The sequence below is a fragment of the Gorilla gorilla genome, chromosome 12, assembly GCF_029281585.2.
Source record: "Gorilla gorilla gorilla isolate KB3781 chromosome 12, NHGRI_mGorGor1-v2.1_pri, whole genome shotgun sequence".
Lineage (NCBI taxonomy): Eukaryota > Metazoa > Chordata > Mammalia > Primates > Hominidae > Gorilla > Gorilla gorilla.
In genome coordinates this window covers 51,421,752-51,444,006 of record NC_073236.2, presented here as the reverse complement: position 1 = coordinate 51,444,006, position 22,255 = coordinate 51,421,752, and the positions used below count along the sequence as shown (strand labels likewise).

The 22,255-nt window shown below is 37.6% G+C and overlaps 1 protein-coding gene across 3 annotated transcripts in view; it reads right to left on the bottom strand.

Moving 5' to 3' along the window:
- LOC129531667 (ranBP2-like and GRIP domain-containing protein 4) overlaps nucleotides 1-22,255 on the bottom strand; it is a 63,078-nt gene that overhangs the window by 14,525 nt on the left and 26,298 nt on the right. For 2 of the 3 annotated variants that reach the window (XM_055378238.2, XM_063695715.1), the window contains exons 9-20: nucleotides 21,030-21,239; nucleotides 18,734-18,915; nucleotides 18,475-18,650; nucleotides 18,184-18,307; nucleotides 17,104-17,262; nucleotides 16,700-16,837; nucleotides 16,294-16,440; nucleotides 15,180-15,359; nucleotides 15,009-15,092; nucleotides 11,718-11,853; nucleotides 8,070-8,164; nucleotides 5,119-7,342 (exon numbers count right to left, since the gene is read on the bottom strand). In XM_055378238.2, coding sequence (XP_055234213.2) covers nucleotides 5,119-7,342; nucleotides 8,070-8,164; nucleotides 11,718-11,853; nucleotides 15,009-15,092; nucleotides 15,180-15,359; nucleotides 16,294-16,440; nucleotides 16,700-16,837; nucleotides 17,104-17,262; nucleotides 18,184-18,307; nucleotides 18,475-18,650; nucleotides 18,734-18,915; nucleotides 21,030-21,239 — 3,855 coding nt within the window. Of the gene's footprint in view, nucleotides 1-1,686; nucleotides 1,764-5,118; nucleotides 7,343-8,069; nucleotides 8,165-11,717; nucleotides 11,854-15,008; nucleotides 15,093-15,179; nucleotides 15,360-16,293; nucleotides 16,441-16,699; nucleotides 16,838-17,103; nucleotides 17,263-18,183; nucleotides 18,308-18,474; nucleotides 18,651-18,733; nucleotides 18,916-21,029; nucleotides 21,240-22,255 lie in introns of those variants that run through there. The other variant, XM_055378239.2, reaches the window with a different exon arrangement.

The window sequence follows — 22,255 nt, the reverse complement described above, 5'->3', positions numbered from 1 at the left end:
ACCAGCCTGGCCAAGATGGTGAAACCCTATCTCTACTAAAAATACAAAAATTAGCCAGGCACGGTGGCAGGTGCCTGTAATCCCAGCTGCTGGGGAGGCTGAGGCAGAGAATTGCTGGAAACCAGGAGGCGGAGGTTGCAGTGAGCCAAGATCATGCCACCGCACTCCAGCCTGGCGACAGAGCGAGACTCCAGCTCAAAAAAAACAAAACAAAACAAAAAAAACTTAGTCATCAAACTTTTAACTATGTTAGTCATTTTAATAGAAGCTATAAATTAATTGCTACTAGCTAAGATAAACTGTTAGATAACACAGCTCATAATATAGTACTACTTATTTTTTATTAATTTAGAGTAGAGGGCCAAACTACTGCTAAATACTGGCCAAAATTAAAAGACTAGATTCTAGCAATTTTTCAGGATTAGATATTTCAGATTGCTGCATACTTCTTGAAACACACTTGCTGAAATCTGCTTGGTAGACATCCTCAATCACTGCCCTTATACCTTTACCTCTGCAGCTTCTTAATTGTTGCTGCTCACACCTACAGTGCTCATACAGTTAAGAGCCCAGAATCCAGGGCACGGAACTAATCAATTACATTGTCTAGCAAGACTTTCCTGTTTGCTGATAAACTGTAAAGTGTTATTTTTTCTGAGACAGGGTCTCACTCTGTCACACAGGTTGGAGTGCAGTGGCACGATCTTGGCTCACAGCAACCTCTGCCTCCCAGGCTCAAGCCATCCTCCCACCTCAGCCCCACAAGTAGCTGGGACTTCCAGGTGCATGCCATCCCGCCCAGATAATTTTTGTACTTTTAATAGAGATGGGATTTCACCATGTTATTCAGACTGGTCTCAAACTCCTGGCCTCATGTGATCCACTCGCCTTGGCCTCCCAAAGTGCTGAGATTGCAGGGGTGAGACACCACGCCTGCTCTAAACTGTAAAGTTTATCAGGCCCTTTGACATGTATTGGTTTATTGACTCCAAAAATCTGAAGTTCAGAGAAATTTAATGACTTTGCCCAAGGTCTCATAACTGAGTTAGAAACCAGAATTGTAATCTAGATTTTTAAACTTCAGATTTCATTTATTTTGCATTTCATTAAATTGCCTTAGTCCCGACTGCCCTTTCTGAAGCATTTTCCTGGGTTTCTGGTAAGCTGACTGCTTATTCCACTGCTGATTGCTAGATTACAATCTCTTGTGCGACCTTTGCCCTGGCTGATTACTTCCTTTGTTGATTCTTTGGCATATGTTAAATTCTTCTGAAGTTGCTTTTTTACCCTAATAAGTGACCGATAGCTGCTAATGCTCCAGTGACAATATTTCCCATGGGAAACCAAAACACCATCAACTTGCTACTAAAATACTGCATCATCATGGCTGACATTTTTCCATCTCTTCCTGGAAGCAGAATGGAAGATACTGGGTATGGCTGAACTAAAACTCCAACTAATCGTAAATGTGAAAGCAAAGAAGCTATATTGGTTATGCAATTCTACACATTCAGTGCCGCTTGAGTGTTTCTAAGTTCCTTGCTCTAGCTAATGTTTCTATTTAAAAAGTAGACAAATTTGATGACTAACAACGGAGAACACGAAACAAATCTGGTGAATACTAGAATTAAGACATGTGTCAGCCAGGCGCAGTGGCTCATGCCTGTAATCCCAGCACTTTGGGAGGCCGAGGCGGGTGGATCACGAGGTCAGGAGACCGAGACTATCTGAGGGAGAATCTTCAGGTTTTTTCTTCTCTTTTGCTGTAACACCAGTCAAAAAAATTGACAAAGATAAGGTATTAAGTATTGACGTTAATACTCCACCTGAAAGTAAAAACCATGGAACCTATCTATAGGTTAAAACAGCATACTGATAAAAAACACATATACTTTGATGCAGAGATGTACGATAATCATGAATTAGAATTAGCATCCTGATTTAGTGTTCTACCAAAAACCCTAAGCGAACACAGAATCTATTTAAAACCAAAGAAAACAAAAAAAATCTTGTGTTTACTTAATAGTCATTGAAAAGAATTACTACAAATTTCTAGAATTTAAAAGGGTTAAAAATTTTAAAGTGTTGCCTAACTATACTCAGCATACAATAGTTTACCAAAATATCCATGCATTTGCAGCAATTGAAAAAAATTTTAGAACATAAGCAAGTATTAGTATACATATGAAATTAATCCAAAGCCAACTGTGATTAGTTCCTGTAAGGAAAGTTAACAATTGCCAAGAATGGAAGGTGACTAGAGTTGCATCTAGTTTGCCTGTGTTCAAGCATGATACTAGATAAAATTAAATAAAAACTGTTACTCTATGGGTAGCTAACACTATAAAATCTAAGACCATTCATATGGCTGAAAACAACCCATCCCCAGCCACCATCAATGCAAAGGGCAAAAAATTAGAAAGAGAAAAAACTTCTATATGCAACCTGTTCTGATCTATTAATGTAAAGAAGAACTTCTGGCTAAAGGAGTTTAATAAAGTAAGCCAGTCATGAAGCACGCCATGTATACCAACTGGTGACAGGGAAACATTCTGAGAGCTATGGTGTCCAATATGGTAGCCTAGCCACATTCTATTAAAACCTCACAAGGTGGCTAGTCCAAATCAAGACATGCTAACAGTAAGTGTAAACACACACACTGGATTTTGAAGACTTGGTGAAAAACAATAATGTAAAATATCATTAATTTTTATATTAATTAGAAGTTAAAATGATATTTTGGACACAACGAGTTAAATCAAATCTATCAATAAAGTTACTTTCATCTGTTTCCGTTTTTAACTGTTTCTTTTTATTCTTTTTAATATGGCTACTAGAAAATTTATTTATTTATTTATTTATTTATTTATTTATTTGAGATGCGGTCTTGCTTTGTCACCCAGAGCTGGAGTGCAGTGATGTGATCATAGTTCACTGAAGCCTGGAACTTGTGGGCTCAAGTGATCCCTCTGCCTCAGCCTCCCAAGTAACTGGGATTATAGGCACAAGCCATTGCACCAAATGACAATTTGAAATTACATACACAGGTTATATTTTATTTCTATTGGATGACACTGCTCTGCAGAACCAGTGCCCTTCCTTTTACAATGTTAAATTTGTCCCTCTCCTTCGTTATAAACAAAAACTTAGTATCATTTTCTAGCTAGGAGAAATAACAGTACACCATAAGATACAGATTCTTGTTCCACTTCTGCTATTACTCAGTAAAGACACCTTGGGTAAATCAGATAGCCTCTCTTGGCCTCAGTTTACTCATGTCTAAAGTCTTCATTTCTAAGGTCCCTTGGGACAATGACATTATCAGATTCAAAACAGAATAAGGCTCTATGTTCTACAGTAGTGTATAGGCACATTCGTTCTTAGGTCAGGGATTCCTAACCTAGAGCTCATAGAAACTGTATGCAAGTATACATCCACTTTTAAGTTAACACTTTTCACATTTCTCAAAGACCGTATCTTTAAAATAAAAGATTAAGAGCTACCTTAGCTAGTAATAAAACTGGTATACTTAAAAAAAAATCAGACATTGTTACTTTATCATTGTACTTGTTTGGCATGGCTAAGATGTGTTACTGGTCACTAAGGGTGAGATTTCACTTCCCTAACCTGTTCTTGAAGGCCTTCAACAGATCCCACTTCTTGCTCCACTCTAGTAGCCACACTTCTAAAAATGATCTGTGCAACATATATAATATGCAAGCTGTAGAATGCTGGCTATTAAAAATGGGGTCCAGTTTCAAATACAACATTTTTCTAAACCATGCACAAAAGAACAGCCCTACAGGGACACTCTTCCATATTGTATACATGCCGTTGCCACTACATGTGAATACTGGCAGACGTTAGTGGCTAAACATAAACATTAGATAAAACATAGGTCTTCATTGAGCAGATCTGAAATAGCAGAGCAATGAAGTACATTACAAATCAGCATCCCAGTACATTTTAAAAAGCAAACCAACAAGGGTGTCATGCCACCAGTCAAAAGGTACTTTGCTTAAACTGGCATTCTTTAACATGCATGTTGTAGTGGTAAGTACTTAATTTCATACAGCCACAGTTATTAATACTTTGCTAAGGGCTACCAGCTGCTAAAAACTGCTGTTATCTCATACTGAGAATGCTAGTTCTATACCTTTGCTCTCAGGCTGTGAGGAAGGGATGCTAGTCCAAAAGGCCATGGGATTAGATTTAAAAAGGCTAAAATTAAATCCTAGAAAATAAAGAATATTTCATTTTTTAACATTTTAGGAAACAAAATGAATATGCTTTTAAAACATAAAAAGCCAGAATCCCTCAATTTATACCACCAATCTGACTGTCTTACATATTCATTTATCCCTGTAGTTTCATTCTTTGCTCATTTAATACATGAGCAAGACTGACATATAACATATAAAATGAGAACATCTCAGTACCATGTTTGTTTGTTTTTTTTTTTTGTTTTGGAGACAAAGTCTCACGCAGTCACTCAGTCAGGCTAGAGTGCAGTGACATGATTTCAGCTCACTGCTACCTCCATCTCCTGTGCTCAAGTGATCCTCCTGCCTCAACCTCCTGAGTAGCTGCTAATTATACGCACGCACCACCACGCCCGGCTCATTTTTGTATTTTCAGTAGAAACAGCGTTTCACCATGTTGACCAGGCTGGTCTCGAACTCCTGAGCTCAAGTGATCTGCCCACCTCAACCTCCCAAAGTGCTGGCATTCTAGGAGTGAGCCACCGTGCCCAGCCTCAATATCATGTTTTCTGAGTGACAAAAGAAACTGAACAAATGAAAATGAACACTTTAAAAAAAGACTCACGTTAATGCGCATGATTCAAGCATGAGTCCGTATACTGTACCGAGTTCTTTTGCTCTGCCCTAGCATGATAGAAGTATCTTCCAGTTACTGAAATGTCTTTAACTAAGTTCTCTTGCTCTTTGAAACCTCACCGTGAACTTATTAAGGGAGAAAAAAAATTGCTCAAATATTTTGGGGGTGTTCACAAAGCATCGTTTATATCCCAACATTAGTATCCCACAAAGAGTCTGCATCAAGCTAAACATTAAAAGAAAGAAAAATTGTGCTTAACTTTAACAACAAAGTACTTACCCTTTTCTGGTGTTTTAAATGTGTAGTTGATGGAAGATTCTTCCGTTGGAAAGGAAGCAAAGAGATTTTTGACTTTGCGCTCTGAAGACTGTTCGATATCAGAGTTCTTTGACAGTTCACATTTGTCAGGTTCCACTGTGCTTTCAGATCCACTCTGGGCTACTGAACTAGTTTCACTATTGTTAGTTTTCAAAGGTGCATTAAAACTAAATCCAAACAAAGACCCAGTGGCAGAACTGTTGCCAAATGCAAATGGTTTTGATTTTTCACTACTAAAAATGCTTTTAACAGACTCTGAACCAAATACAAACTTTGGAGGAGAAACCACTGCTTTTGTTGTTGTTTCAGATGTGCTAGACACTTCAACTTCTGAAGTTGCATCTGCTACATCATCACCCTGAGTAACATCTGTCCTCTCTCTTGTGGTTTCTTCTAATACAGCTACAGCAATTTTGCCACATGGTGACTCTCTGGGAGTGCTTGACTGAGAAACATGAGGTGTTATCAAAGAATCTTTTTCCTGGGCTGTTTTTGCTTCATCAAAAATTTTCTTAAACGTGTCTGCAACATCCTGTAGTTTAAAACGAACAGCTAAATGCTCTACTTTTCTTTCTCCATCTGCAAAATCACATGCAGTCCACATCCATACTCTTCCTGTCCCTTTCATATTTTGCAAAGTCATGTCTGGAGTTATTCTGTGATTGGCACAAAGTTTTAATACTTGGTCCCTTCTCATCACTATATGAACTTGCTTATTATCATAATTCTGTAAAATCTTTATATCACCAATGCCCCTTTCTTTCCATTGACCAACATCTTTATCGTATCTGTAAAGTTCTGCCCTGTGACTAAAAACAACTTGTTCATTTTCCTCACCACTGGATATCTCAACTAGATCAGGTAAACGAACAACAGGTTCAAAGTACTGTCCATCTCTCTCTTCTTCTTGAGTAACATCAGATTCTTCATCAGTGCCAAATGAAGTCCCACTCTGATTCAACTTGGCAGGAGACTTAGATAGACTCAAAGCAGATTTAAAACTGGAGTTAAATCCTGTTGTTGACTCACCAAAGCGGAAAATATTTTTTCTCACAGGGCTACTTGCCAATGGAGAATCATGTACTGAGCCACTTCTAACACTATCATCCAAAGCATCTTTCCTTAAATCATAGTTATCCCATTCTAATGTGGGCCCAGTGTTTTCAGGATTGGGTTTTATTGTTGTGTCTGAGGCACCAGCTGCACCTGTACCTGAACCCTTATTTTCTTCCTCAGTGACTTTTGTTTGATCATTTGTCAAAAATGTTTTGAAATCTTTCAGTCCACTCTTCATTTCTTCAGCTCTCTGTATTAACTTGGCAGCTCTGCCAGTATCTACAAGTTTATGGGGAGTTTGAAGTGGTATGTCTAACAGAAGCCGCTGGCATTCCTCAAATTTATGCTTGAATTCTTCAGCCAGCTCTGGGGTTTTAAATTTTGCTGCCAAGTGCTCTAGTTTGGCATCACCATCAGAGAAATCACTGGCTGACCATATCCACGCTCTATCTGATCCAGAGAGAGGCTTCAGGTTCATTGTAGTCGTTATCCAATGATTAGCACACACTTTTAGTACTCGGTCTCTTCGCATCAGCATTCTTGGTTTGCCATTGACCTCATTTTTGAGAATTTTTAAGTTCCCCAAGCCCCTTTCTTTCCACTGACTTATCTCAGCATCAAATCTAAATAGTTTTACCCCCTGTGAATACAGAACTTTTCCATCTTCTTCTCCTGTTACAAGTTCTACTTTTTCAGGCATTTGAACTACTGGTTCAAAATGGATGTCATCGCTGTCCTCAGTCTTATAGGCATCATCATCTTTCTCAAAGTCACCAGAAGTGTTTGCTTTATTGGCCATTTTACCGTATTGTGATGAGACTAATTTTTCTCCAGCACCTGAAAATCCCTTGAAATTGGGGTCTTTTTTGCCAAACTGAAATCCTTCTCCTGAAGTTGATTTTGCAAGATCTGCAAATGTAAAAGTGCTACTTGTTTGGCCAAAAATCACACCACGGCCATTCTTCTGGCCACCAATATCCTGAGCCTGGAAGCCAGTATCATTTTCAAGAGGCTTTTCACTTTTCTTTTCTTGATTTCCTGGTTCCGAAATGCCAAATTTAAATCCATCAGCAGACACAGGGATGGAAAATCCTTCTTTGGTTGACTTAAATTCTGTATTAGGAGAACCCTGAAATGTAAATGAAGGTGAATTTTCTTGATCCACATGCCCAAAATAGTCATAAAATAAATACCTTCTTCATTCCTAAACAATTTATCAAATGATGTTAACAATAATGATGATGATGATGATGATAACATTTATTGAGCATTTATTAATGTGCCAGCTGGGCACTGTTCTAAGCACTTTACATTATTATCTCATTTTAATATCCTCAAAAACCCTATGAATTAAGGTATTATTATTATCCTCATTTTACATATGAGGCAACTGATGCATTGAGAGGTTAAGAAACTTGCCTGTGGTCAAAATAAGCAGAAGAACAAGGGTCTAAATGCACCCCAACACTCTGTCCTCAAAGCTGTCACATTCAACTACCACTGTAATATTGAGTCTTCAATCAATTGTTATATATACAGCTGTATCAGGCCTGAAAGTACTTACCACATAGTGGGTCAGCAAGGGCATTACAGTTCTATTTCTGTTAAAACAGAATGATGAAGGATCCACCACCACCACTCCCATTTTTAAAATATTCTAAATATTCACACTTATTAACACAAAAATAAGGTGACTAAGAAGGATAATTTCTGTATTTGGAGATAAATTTAAAATATCTACATTTTAAGGGACATAAAAGTTTTAATAGTGAACTGCTCTCTTGAATTTATTTGAAGGAACCCTAAACAATTTAAAAAGAAAATAATTATAAATGTATAAATTATTCCTTTGTTACCTTTGTGGGAGTAACATTAGCTGCTGGTCTGAGAAGATACTGGGAATTATATGCTGGTGACTGACTATAATATACTGAAGGGCCAGTAGTTGCAACTAAAAAAAAAAAAGAAAAGAAAGAAAACACTGTTAAAGTCTATACTACAGTTAAGACTATCTAGGCAAGAGCTATAAATACAAAACCAATAGAAATTAAAGAAAGATTTAACTACATAAATTTTAAATTTCTGTACATCAAAATACACCAATCAAGATTATCAAATGACAAACTAGAAAAAAACTGCTAAATATGACATGAAGAATAAGAGAATAGCATCGCTGTGATCAACAAGAACTACCTCACAAGCATTTAAAAAGGAATAAAGAAGAAAGTAACTGTTGCCTTTTCTAAGAAAGATCAGTATGATGTGGAATTATGGACATTCAGTCACAGAAAGGACGTAAGGAACCAAGATGCCATCTGATGGTCAATGCATTTGAAGTGGGCCTAGAAAATCTGCAGAAAGACTAGGTTGTATTTTGTAAACTAAAGCTATTACTGAGAATGTTCAGCTCAAAAATCACCTGACAAATTCATGGAAAGGATGTCATAAATAACATAAAATGTTTTCCCTGGCTTAAAATAAAAAGCACATCAACACTCATGCAGATGTACAAACTGTCTGCTCCCTCTGTTTGGTGTGTTTTACCAGGAAACAAAACGACTAGAAGGCACCCATGTTAATGACAAAACTACCAATAGTCATTTGCTTGAACTGTTTTATGATAGTTTTACCAGAAAACAACCAAAAGACCTTTTATGCCTGTACATGGAAGAAGAAACAGAAACTGTGCCAAGAGGTTCCAAACAATTGCCTCTGGAAAGCACTGAAAAATCAAGACCTAGAAAAGGCTAGCCAGAAGCCCAAGTTTGATTTTGGAAACCTTACAGAGGTGAGGATAGCTATTTTGAAATTACTATGGGGGGGAAGCAGGCACAGAACACAGAACAACCTGACAGAAATGGCCCAAGAATCTTAAAGTCTTGCAAGATGTCTGTCTGCATGAAAGCAAAAAGAAAAAATAAAATATTAAATTAAAAAAAATCTTAGTCTGAAGTTTAAGTAGGGACTTTAATTGACTACTGACTCTAAACTGTGCGGCTCTAATAAATCTACTAAAAGTAATCTAATTTTTTAAAGCACCGTATGAATAGACAATTTAGGAAAGAAATATAATAGGCCTCAAGGAACATGTTTTTGAAGTGAGCCGTGAAAATCCACAAAATGACGAGGTTGCATTTTGCAAATTGAAGCTATTATGAGAATGTTCAGGTCAAAAAAATTACCGGACAAATTCATGCACAGGATCTCACAAGGAACACAAATGTGTTCGTTGGCTTTAAAAAAATCACATTAACATTCATGTTGATATACAAAAACTCTTCTCCATCTGTTTTGTGTGAGTTTTACCAAGAAACCAAACAACTGGAAGGTACCCACGCTGAAGATGGCAAAACTACCAACTGCCATTTGCATGAATTGTTGAGCATGACTAGTATTAAAAAAACTTAAAAATTGATATCACTTTTGTTCCTACAAATTGGCAAAGGATTTTATAAACTAGTAAGTCAGCATTAGCAAAAGTGCAAAAATGGCACTATCAGATACTAGTGGTAAGAGCATAAACTGAATATTTTGAATACCCTACAAAACTAGGACAGTGTCCAAGAATTTGTAATGGCATAAACCAGAAACAACATAAATAAAGCGACAGAATGTACAGTACTTCCATGTGATGGGATACCATGAACTCATTAATATTCAAAAAACATTTAAGTTTAAAAATGCTCAGAACTAAAGTAACATTTAAAAAACAGGCTAGCTCATCTACACACAACATAGTAACATGGTAACAATCTCATAAAAAATACTATATGTACAGAGAAAGAACCAGAAGGAAATGCTCTCAAATATAAGAAATGTTAATAAGGTGGTTAGTTTTTAGTTTTCTTCACCCTGTTCAGTACTTCTGAGTATCTCCTATGAGCTCATTAATCTTTAATTTTAATCATCTTATTTTAAAAAAACAAGGACCATCTTGATATATGTTTACTTTCATTAAGGAAAAAGAATCTATGAACACAGGAACAGAAATCAGGAGATCTTGGCTCTCGCCCTTTCAGTGCCACAAAGCTGTTTTGTGAACCTGTAAATAATCCATTTGGAGTCTCCATGTTTCTCAATTGTAAAATGAGGATGTGCTGCTTCTACACATTTCACAGGGTCATTGCAAGAATAAAATGAGACAATGAGAATGTTGGATTTACATGCTTGTATAAAAGAACAGAAGACCTTTTATGCCTGTACACAGAAGAAATGGAAATCATGACCCACAAGGCACCAAATAACTGACTGCACACGTCACTAAAAAAGCCCCAGGAAAGGCTAGCCGGTTTGTTTATCCTCTTACAAGGACCTATATGATGTGTAAGGTTTTAGGAAAACAAGGTTTGAATGTTAGACATTTCATATACTTATCTATGACTTAACGACATTTAATAAGCTTGACTTCACAAAGATTTTCTGTTATTTTGCTTGTGTTGAGAAGATACTATCACAAAAGGCTAGTGGAGTTGCCTTAACTATATGAACCATCACACAAATGTGCTCATCTAAACTAGATTTTATTCTAAATCTTTCCTGGGCTAAAAAGAGAAAAAAAAAAAGGGCACTACTACTACCATTTCAGAAGTCTGTTGTACATAAAAGGAACAATTTTGTTATTTCTGGCTGCCTGGGAGCAATGTATTATACTGGCAAGTGCTTTGGAGTTACACCACTGGAGTGTGAATCTCGGCTCTATCAATAACTAGCTGTATAATAATGAGTAAGTTACCTAACCTTTCTTTATCCATTTCCTTATTTATAAAAAAGGGATTAATAATGGTACCGGCCATTCTAAGTTACTGTAATTAAATAAAATTACATTCACAAAGCACTTTTGCACATAGCCAACCCACAGTAAACACTATTAGTAACCTTAGTTCATTAACTGTTTACTGTATACTCTAATAAATGTCTGATACACACCCACGCCCACCTGCACATACACAAATGCTCATAGTAATTATGTAAGGCAAGTATTATCTCCACATTTCAGACAGGTTAACTTACACAGCTATTATAGTAAGTGATAGAGCAGAACTTAAAAACCCAGTATGATTCAGGTCCAAACTCCTTTTCTTTCTTTATATAACCATAATATTTCAAATTAAGTAAGATTTCCTATATAACGTCCTGCCTCTCATCATTATCATCAAAATAATTCCCCAGAGGTGTAGGTTCTTAATTAAGCATTTCTTAGTGCATAACTCTATTCAATAACATTTTTCAATTTAAGGAATAATCTCATCTCAGCTCATCTGAGGTGTGGATTAAGTGTTCTTTAAGCCTTTATATACACGTGATCACATACGGCTCGTTTTTTCTGCTTGGGATTATAAAAATCTCCGTAACACCAAATACAGCTTTTGAAGTCACATATAAACAGACGTTGACATGTATATTAACAAACATATATAAACAACGTGATTTCACACGTTATCTACTTAAAAGAGGGAAGTAAAGTAGTTTTACTAAAATATGCGATTATCCACTTGCCAGCTCACCTGTTAGTGGAGCCCCATGAAATGTCTGTGACCCCTGATATCCATCAGGCACAGAGTCTGGTCCATAATTCTCTGTGGGCCAACGATGACGGGATGCTGACTTACTGCTATTTAGTTTCAACTCCTGCATTTCTTTCTATTGGAAGAAAAAAAAAATCAAATAATTTTAAACATTTAATTATATCATGCCAGAAACAGTGCTGGGGAAACTTACTCTTTTAAATTTAAATAACTGATTTTTTCTTTTTTTCTTTTTTGAGATGGTGTCTCGATCTGTCATCCAGGCTGGAGTGCAATAGAACAATCTTGGCTCACCGCAACCTCCACCTCCTGGGCTCAAGCAATTCTCCCACCTCAGCCTCCCAAGTAGCTAGGATTACAGGCGTCAGCCAGCACGCCCGGCTAATTTTTTGTATAATAGTAGAGATGGGGTTTCACCATGTTTGCCAGGCTAGTCTTGAACTCCTGACCTCAAGTGATCCACCACCTCAGCCTCCCAAAGTGCTGGGATTATAGGTGTGACCCACCACGCCCGGACCTGATTATCTCTTTTGAAAGTTTCTATTTGCCAATGAGTTCTAGGTACCTGGTGCTGATTTTAAAATATGATTCTTAAATTGTTAAAAATTTATCTGCTCCCATTTTCATTCGTTAATACAAAACCTAATTCATTAACTCTCTCACCGAAACAAATAACCTCCTACATGATCACACCTTCATTTCCATTCTACACTTGCCTACATTAACCTTTCTGACGTTCACCTCCAGCCAAGACAATTCCCTGCTCAAAAAAACAAGTACCTACAAACTAAACTTCTTTCCCCAACTTTCACAGTCCTCTAACATTACACTGACCATCCTTTCAGTGTGTTCTTTCTACACTGCAATCTGGACTACCTGACATGCCAAATCACCTCCCCAAATTAGCTTTTCACTTAACCCCATGCTGAAACAAAATACAACTAATTCTCCAGGTGATGTTCAAATGCTCCACCAGGAAAGGGAAAAAAGCAGTAGCTGCAGATAATTTATTATGTATATAATAATACGTCCAATGCACTTAAACTCTTAATTTTTATACTATCTACACTGTTAGGTAAACAATATTAGCTCCTATCTTAAAATGAGAGAAAGGGATGCAGGGAATAACAGCTGGAATTTGAACCACATCTGACTCCAAAAATGTTTTCTTAACACAACTCTGCTGCCTTGACAAGATGGCAGATAGATACAATGCCGTCTAGTGTAGTTATGTGGCTACCTGATCTCTGCTGAAAAAAACTAAATGACAGCACCATACCCAACCCTAGAACCTACAAAATGTCCCCTTACAAAACAGACACTTAACAGGAAATTCTTTTTCCAAAGAAATTGTAGTGGTATTAGAAAACAGGTAAATTGTGAAAAGTTTCAAACTTCTCTGTATCAGCCCAGGAATCCGACCAGTTCTAACAAGTGAGGTCAGGGACAGATCTAGCATGTCTGCTTTCTTTTTCTACAAGTGTTTCAAATAAAAATTTCCCAGAAAGACCTAACCATGAGGTCCAAAACTATCTCAACTTTCAAGCTAAATAAAATTTCCCCCACTCATCCATCTACAGTGCCTAGTCCAGATGCTACACATACACATCCAAGAAATAAGAAACTAGTGGAATCACCTAGAAAACTTTATGGTCACTGTTGGTATCCGCACCAGAGCTTTGAATTTGCAATCACTGCTATAACTGTAATTTTTAACATTCAGTGTGATGAGAACTGGCTTCAATAATTCTCTCATTTTAAAGATAAGAAGCCAAACAGTCACAAAGGAAGTGACTGGCCCAAGATCATTAATTAATGGCAGAGTCAGTACTAGTACCAAGCTTTTCAAGCTCATGGACTAGTGCTCCACTATGCTTCCACAGAATACAATGTTGGGAGCCTGAAACCTGTATGTTAAGTCAAAATTGTATGTAATTGTCATAGGCCATGACTACACAGAATTAACATTCAAGATTTTTGTGCAAATTCAAAAATGTCTTCCCCACCAAATAGTATTCTCTTAATTTGCAAATACCGCTGATCACACTGTAATAATCGCCACACATCAGCATATCCTTGATGTAACTTTAGCAGTATAATTTAGTTCTTGCCTGATAAACATGGAAGAACCTACTTTTATTTCCAATTCCAAAAAAGTCAAGCTCCTTTGAACCCTATTGTTAAAATAAGATATATATACATAACTATTTCCTTACATAATGAAGTCAAATTCATATGGAAGTATTAAAATATAGTAAGACTTTTTGAAGCTCAGACCACTTTTCAATTCCTAGCTATACATTTGAAACACATGTAATCCACAGCTAATCTGAGAATGAACTCAAAGACCAGAGTATGATTAGTACATTATAGCAGTTCAATCACTCGGGAACCTTCTCTGTGTCAAGAACTCTTATATTTTAAATAAAACAGTTTCTACCTTTGAAGGTCTCAAATTTTGTGGAAGATGAGAAGAGAGACATATAAAGTACTTTCAAAAATATAGTAAAGGGCTGGGTGCGGTGGTTCACACCTGTAATCCCAGCACTTTGGGAGGCCAAGGCGGGCAGATCACCTGAGGTCAGAAGTTCAAAACCAGCCTGGCCAACATGGTGAAACTCTGTGTCTACTAAAAATACAAAAATTAGCTGGGCCTGGTGGCGGGTGCCTGTAATCCCAGCTACTCGGGAGGCTGAGGCAGGAGAGTCGCTTGAACCTGGGAGGTGGAGGTTGCAGTGAGCCAAGATCGCACCATTGCACTCCAGACTGGGCAACAGAGTGAGACTCCATCTCAAAACAAAACAAAACAAAATATGGCAAAGGGTCAAGACCAAGGTATGTAGGCTGGGCACAGTGGCTCACACCTGCAATCCCAGCATTTTGGGAGGCTGAAGCAGGAGGATTGTTTGAGCCAGGAGTTCAAGGCCACCCTGGGCAACATGGCAAAATCCCATCTCTACAAAAAATACAACAATTAGCTGGGCCCGGTGGCGTGTGACTGTCTGTAGTCCTGGCTTCGTGGCAGGCTAAGCCAAGAGGCTCTCTTGAGCTAGGAGGTCGAAGCCGCAGTAAGCTGTGATCATACCACTGTACTCCAGCCTGCACAACAAGACCCTGCCTTAAAAAAAAAAAAAAAAGACCAAAACGTCCCCTTGCCATACTATTTGGATGGCAAGGGGACATTTTGACCAGCTTCAGAAAAAAGTGAGAGAGTGGCCAGGGAAGGAATCTTGGAATAAAAAGTACAGCTAGAGAAATTAAGTGACTTACCGTAATGGCCTTTACTTCTTGGCAAATCATTTTCATTAAAGAATTCTGATCTTCTGCCCATTGAGGTGGTGTTTTGGGAGAATACTAAAAAAAAAATAAAAATAACAAAACAGCATTTAAAACACTTAGAAACAATTTCACAATGAAATGATTCCATTCTTTCCTGTTTACCTTGTAACTTTTACTTGGTGATAGTGAATATTTGGTAGGAGACAGTGTAGAATGTTTTATTTCTGAATCTGCATTTCGCAAAGAACCATTTTTATAGAGAGGACCTCCTTCACTATAGGCTTCGAGTTCCTCCATGACTGACTTAAGCATCTCTTTTACAGACTCCAGGGGCACAGGCAACTAAAAATAAAAGACATTAATTAAGGGCTTTCATTTGCAAAAAATTCCAAAAGTAAAAACTCTAAAATGATATATTTTATCTTATTTACATTTTTGTCACTTTAATAAGCACTTTACACTTTAAATAATAATACACGTGAAAGTGTTTTTTAATTATCTTTTCTTTTTTTTGTTGTTTTGTATTATTATTTTTATTTTTTTGTTTTTATTCTATTTTTTCTTCATGAACACAGAAAAGTGTTGTACAATCTAACATCTTCTGATTCTAAAGTCCATGCTCTTTCTATTACTTCTGTTAACCATGATAATTGTAGAGGAATGTTAACTTGGAAAGCTTTTCCAAGTGAACAAAATAAGTTACTGATGTTTTCTAACTGATTTTCAATGGTGACAGAAATACAGATGCTACAATACACCAGACAACATAAATCCTAATAAAAGAGTAGTAACACAAATTAATCAACAAAACACTCAGAAGACTGAACATAATTTAACATCATCATGACAATCTCAAACAGCTGACAGCAAGAAAACAAGGGCGTTCATAATGGCTGATGACGATGAGAAGAAATGCTCCTAAGTTGTCAGCAACAACTTTCAATTTCAGCAAAGTTCATTAAGAATTAGTCCTGAGGTTATAATATTTGTTTTGATTACACTGCTAAGAGAACAAAATCAATGTCTTATCTTAGAAATCTTTTCTAATTCCCCAAGAAGTACTTTTTAAGAGCATATACCTAGATTCCCAAGTTTAAAAAGACACACCAAACCTAAGACAAAGCAAATATAAGCATTTAGACACACACATCCCTTCTGTGCATTAATAACAACATATTACTGAGTATTTTTGAAATTACCAAAATATAACACCAACGCAAAAACACTGACCAGTGGGTTATCAGTAAGAACATACATACAACAACCTGATACTTACTTTCTTGACCACTGAAAGATTTGAATCACTGTCATCTAAAATCTTTATTAGGTAGCCCCTGGTCTTTCTCAGATAATTTCTGCATTCTTCTTGTTCTTCAGGAGAAAGGGCATCATTTGCAATGTCTTCTGCCTTCCTGTGAAAAATCTATACAAATAGTGCTTTTATGAAATCAGCCTTTTAAAACAAAAAACTTTCAGCTTGGCCACGCATGGTGGCTCATGCCTGTAATCCCAGCAACTCGGGAGCTGAGGCACAAGAATCGCTTGAGCCTGGGAAGCAGAGGTTGCAGTGAGCCAAGATTGTGCCACTGCACTCTAGCCTGGCCAACAGAGAAACCCCGTCTTTTAAAAAAAATAATAAATAAATAAATAAAACTTTTAGCTCAAGTACTGCATCTACTTACCAGTGCAAGATTCCAGTAAGAAACAACACTTTTTATAGATTCAAAAGCAGTCATAGCATCTTCTATATTTCCATTTACTGCATCCAATATAGCAAAAGTTATGTGTGCGTCTTCTTCATATTCAACAATTTCTGATGCCTAAACACACAGAATAGTTTTTAGTCAAATTGTTTATACTCAGAATATAAAACCCAAATGATTTTCCAAAGATTTTATATGATCTTAAGAGACAAACATCTCATTATTCTTCTCTGTCACATCTTATCTGTGAGAGCTAGTGAATTTAGAAAACAAGATTACCGTTAAATAACAAGGCAATTAATTTAAGCAGTTTATAGCTCCACGTCTTTGTTTATAAACTGGAAATTCCCATCTCCAATAAATTCATAAAGGAACTCTGTTACCTGAATGTCTACACTATGAAAATGTTTAAACAGAGGATCAATAGGTTCAGGAATATTGTTCTTCTTTATTATCTTCAACAATGGCAAAACTTTCTTCCAATAATGAACACTTCTCCCTATGTATTCTTGTTGATCATAAAAAGAATTAAGACCGCTGCCCTAAAAAAGAAAGTTAAAAGCACACAACTTTAAGGATCATGCATGATTAGATCTAAAGTTCATTTACAAGTTGTAAGGACTGGCTAAAATTTCAAGTCAAAACCAAATGGTACCTCAATAGTCATTTGTTCAACTTCCAAATACTGTAATAACTAAACCACCTTAATACCAGTGAACTCACTGCAACCTCTGCCGTGCAGGTTCAAGCAATTCTCCTGCCTCAGCTTCCCAAGTAGCTGGGATTACAGGCACCTGCCACCATGTCTGGCTAATTTTGTAGTTTTACTGGAGTTTTTTTTGTATTTTTAGTAGAGACGGGGTTTCACCGTGTTAGCCAGGAATGATCTCGATCTCCTGACCTTGTGATCTGCCCACCTTGGCCTCCTAACGTGCTGGGATTACAGGTGTGAGCCACCGCACCCGGCCTCTACACTCAACTTTTAAACGCTTCTAATGATACCACCCTAACGTAGCAATCCCAACTACTTTTTAACAGTTGCCATTTTTAGATAGCTGAAACCTGCCTCTTCTGTAGTGTCAGTTTGTTCAAAAGGCTGACCATCTACACCTAATGGTGACACAAAACACACCTTAAATATTTAGAAAGATCTATAATGGTCTTACCTACAAAGCCTTGTGCTAATTTTTTTTTTAATTTTCAGGCTGAATAATTATCAGAACTTAATTATTAAGGAATAACAGTAACAGCTCAGCTAATATGTAACATTCACTGTGTGCCAGGCATTGCTCCTCTAAGTGCTTATATTTAACTACATTAACTATTCTGCAGCAATAAAAAACACATCTGTCATAATATGACCAAGCTGCTGTTTTCAGAACAAAAAAACTTTCAATAAAAAGTTCATGATTTTAAAAAATTAAGGTAATGTTCTTTAAAAATGCTTATACTTTAAAACTCACCATTTTCTGAAGGCATTTTGCCCAATGTACAAGCAGAGCAGGTTGAAGGCCATGTTTTTCCTGGGCTCTTAGAGTGTTTATTTCATGCTGAACTAGAAGTCTCAATTTTGCTGAGTTTCCAGGTCTAAAAAATAGTTCAATTTACTAAAATTGCTTTCTAAATACACAGTTCAGCGCTTACATACATATATGTTAATGGGTCACATGACAAATTAAATCTTCATATGAGGATTAAATCCCTGGTAAAACCTACGCACTAAGTGAAAGCAATATTTTTGTTTCACTACTTACACTGCTTTTCTGTGAATCAGAGTACAAACCGCATCCCACCAAGATTTTTGTCTTTCTGTACAAAGCTGTTTACATACAGGAAGGGGCAGGCATAACGGCTGATAGGAGCTGTGGTGAGAATTACATTTCTCCTTTAATTGTAAGTGGCTGGTATATACTACTCCAAGGAGAAATACCTGTTTTATTTAAGGAAAAGTTAAGTTAGAAAAAAAAATTAAACAAAATTCAGAATATTTAATTTGTTAAAATCTTTGCTTACTTCAAGGTCTAAAATACATATTGATTCAGGTGCATTTGTTTCAAGCCTTGAGGTTTCCTGGGGCAAATGATGGAAAAGCTGTTTTAGCCATTTTCGGATTCCAGGTAAAGCAGGCAATGAATTCCACTGTAAGCCAAGCCAAGTAAGGTGCTGAAGACTACCATTATGTGCTCGAATAGCACCTGAAATAAAATAAAAAAATTGGCTTAAGGGTTTGAAATTTTTCCTTGTGCCATTAGTTTTGCCAACATAAACAATTCACATTATATATATCTTAATTATATAACTGCTTTTCTATATCAAAGCTGGAGGGAATTCTATGTTAGGCAAAATCTCATGTTCCTATTAAATGCATTCTCACTTGATTATTTCTAGAAATTTTAATAAAAATAGTAGTGATGAAGAATGTTTAAGTCCATCTTAAAAAATGACACTGACTAGAACTCAATAAACCAAAATCAACTGACAAAAGCCAAATAAAGAACACCTAACCTAATAAGAAACCCCAAAACAATGGGTTTTCCTTTAAGTCATTAAAGCAATGGAACACCACTATATTAATCCATCGGTACAGTAAAGAAATCTGTTTTTCTACAAGAAAGTCAATTATTGAAAAGGTTATGCGCAGTCAGGAGTTCGAGACCAGCCTGGCCAGCATGGTGAAACTCCGTCTCTACTAAAAATACAAAAAATTAGCCGAGCACGGTGTCACGTGCCTATAGTCCCAGCTACTTGAGAGGCTGAGGCAAGACAATTGCTTGAACCTGGCAGGCGGAAGTTGCAGTGAGCCGAGATTGCGCCACTGTGCTCCAGCCTGGGTGACAGAGTGAGACTCTGTCTCAAAAAAAAAGAAAAGAAAAGAAAAGGTTATGCGCGTCTGGAAGCATGAAGAGGTATAACCTTTCTGTCATTTTGGCAATTTGCAAGACTTAAAGATGTTCATGTCCTTTGTCTCAGTAATTCTGTTTTTAGGTATCTCTATGGAAATAACTTGCAATGAAGACACTTTTTGTTGAAGTTTTTATCAGAGTATGATTATTAACAGTGGAAAAGTTGAGAAAACTTGGATGCCCAATAACAGAAAGTAGCAAGCAAATTATGACTACTTCACAAAAAAGATTATATTGCCAATAAAAGTGATATTTATAGTTTTAATACAGAGACTATGGGAGAGAATTCATGAAGGAAGCAAGATAAATCATACATAACCATTTAGATGAAAAATATGGCCAGATGCAGTGGCTCATGACTATAATTCCAACACTTTTTGTTTCTGAGACGAAGTCTCGCTCTGTCGCCCAGGCTGTAGTGCAGCAGTGTGATCTTGGCTCACTGCAACCTCCACCTCCCGGGTTGAAGTGATTCTCCTGCCTCAGCCTCCTGAGTAGGGACTACAGGCACATGCCACCACCCCCGGATCATTTTTTATTTTTAGTAGAGACGGGGTTTCACCTTGTTGGCCAGGATGGTCTCGAACTCCTGATCTCAGGTGATCTGCCCACCTCGGCCTCCCAAAGTGCTGGGATTACAGATATGAGCCACTGTGCCGGGCCTAATCCCAACACTTTGGGGGGCTTAGGCAGGAGGATCACTTGAGCCTAGGAGTTGGAGACTAGCCTGGGCAACAAAGGGAGACCCTGTCTCTACCAATTAAAAAAAAAAATTATCTGGGCCGAGTGGCATGTGCCTATGGTACCAGCTACTCAGGAGGCTGAGGCAAGAGAATCCCTTGAGCCCAGAAGTTCAAGGCAGCAGTGACCTACGATCATGCCACTACACTGCAGCCCAGGTGACACAGCGAGACCCTGTCTCAAAATACAACAAGGCTGGTCGCGGTGGCTCACACCTGTAATCCCAGCATTTTGGGAGGCCAAGGCAGGTGGATCACCTGAGGTCAGGAGTTTGAGACCAGCCTGACCAACATGATGAAACCCCGTCTCTACTAAAAATACAAAAAATTAGCTGGGCGTGGTGGTGGGCATTTGTAATCCCGCTACTTGGGAGACTGAGGCAGTAGAATTACTTGAACCCGGGAGGTTCACAGAGGTTACAGTGAGCTGAGATCGCACCACTGCACTCCAGCATGGGCGACAAGAGCAAAACTTGGTCTCAAAAACAACAACAACAACAAAAAATACATGCCACCCCCACAGCACCACATTCAAACTCCCCCCAGCCCAACCCACACACAAAAGGAATACAGGAAAACATTAAGTCGTTATTTCTGGGTAATAAGATTATGGGCAATTTATAAGAATTAAGACGGAGACCATTTCCTCTGAAACATATAACTTACCAACATCGTATCTAGCCAAATCTTTAAGCTCTGGTTCTTGTACATCAATGTTTCCAATATCATCGCTACCAAGAAAAGATGTATCCTTAGGTGACTGACTAGAAAACAGAGCATCATATAATGCAGACTGCCCGCTTTTGTTGGCAAAAGTTTCAACAACCTCTTTTAAGAAATCTTGCTTGCCACGACTTAAGTTTAGCAACATGTGCCCTGAAAAAAAAATTTATTTCCATCACTTTAAAAATACAGATTGTATTTGCTCACGTTGTCTCATTTGTATACCCAAACGGGAAATAACATGATTATTGCAGACCTAACCCTCCAACCCAAAAAATACAGCTGGACAACAAAACGGGTGCTTATGTAGCAAACGAAAAGAGTACAGGTTTAATATTCTCAGTATCTACATAAGACAGCAGAAGGGGGAAAAAAGACAGGAATGTGTATGAAAAATGCCAAACATATTTGCATTTTAGATGAAAAGGTCTGGATTTAAGTGGCCATAGGAGAACAGGGACAAGCTCTTATTCTCTGATCTGATACACTGATTTCTAAACCTGGCTCATCAGAATCCTCCTTTAAACACCTTTTAAGAATTATTTCCAGCTGGGCACGGTGGCTCATGCTTGTAATCCCAGCACTTTGGGAGGCCAAGCTGGGTGGATAATGAGGTCAGGAGATCAAGACCATCCTGGCTAACACAGTGAAACCCCGTCTCTACTAAAAATACAAAAAAAAAAAAAAAAAATTAGCCGGCCCTGGTGGCGGGCGCCTGTAGTCCCAGCTACTGGGGAGGCTGAGGGAGGAGAATGGCGTGAACCCGGGAGGCGGAGCTTGCAGTGAGCCGAGATCACGCCACTGCACTCCAGCCTGGGCAACAGAGTAAGACTGTCTCAGGAAAAAAAAAAAAAAAAGAATTATTTCCAGGCCTTGTTCCCAGAGATTTTTATTCCATAGGTTTACAGTAAGCAATCAAAAAATCATAGTCCTCGGATAAAGTACTGATACATGCTATAACACAGATGAACCTTGAAAACCTTGCTAAATGAAAGAAGCCAGTCACAAAAGACCACATACTATATGATTCCATTTATGTAAAATGTTCAGAATAGGCAAACCTACAGAGACAGATTAGCGGTTGCCAAGGCTGAGAGGTTTGGGTAAAATGGGGAGTAACTGCTAATAGGTAAGGAATTCCTCATGGAGTGATGAAAATCTTCTAAAAC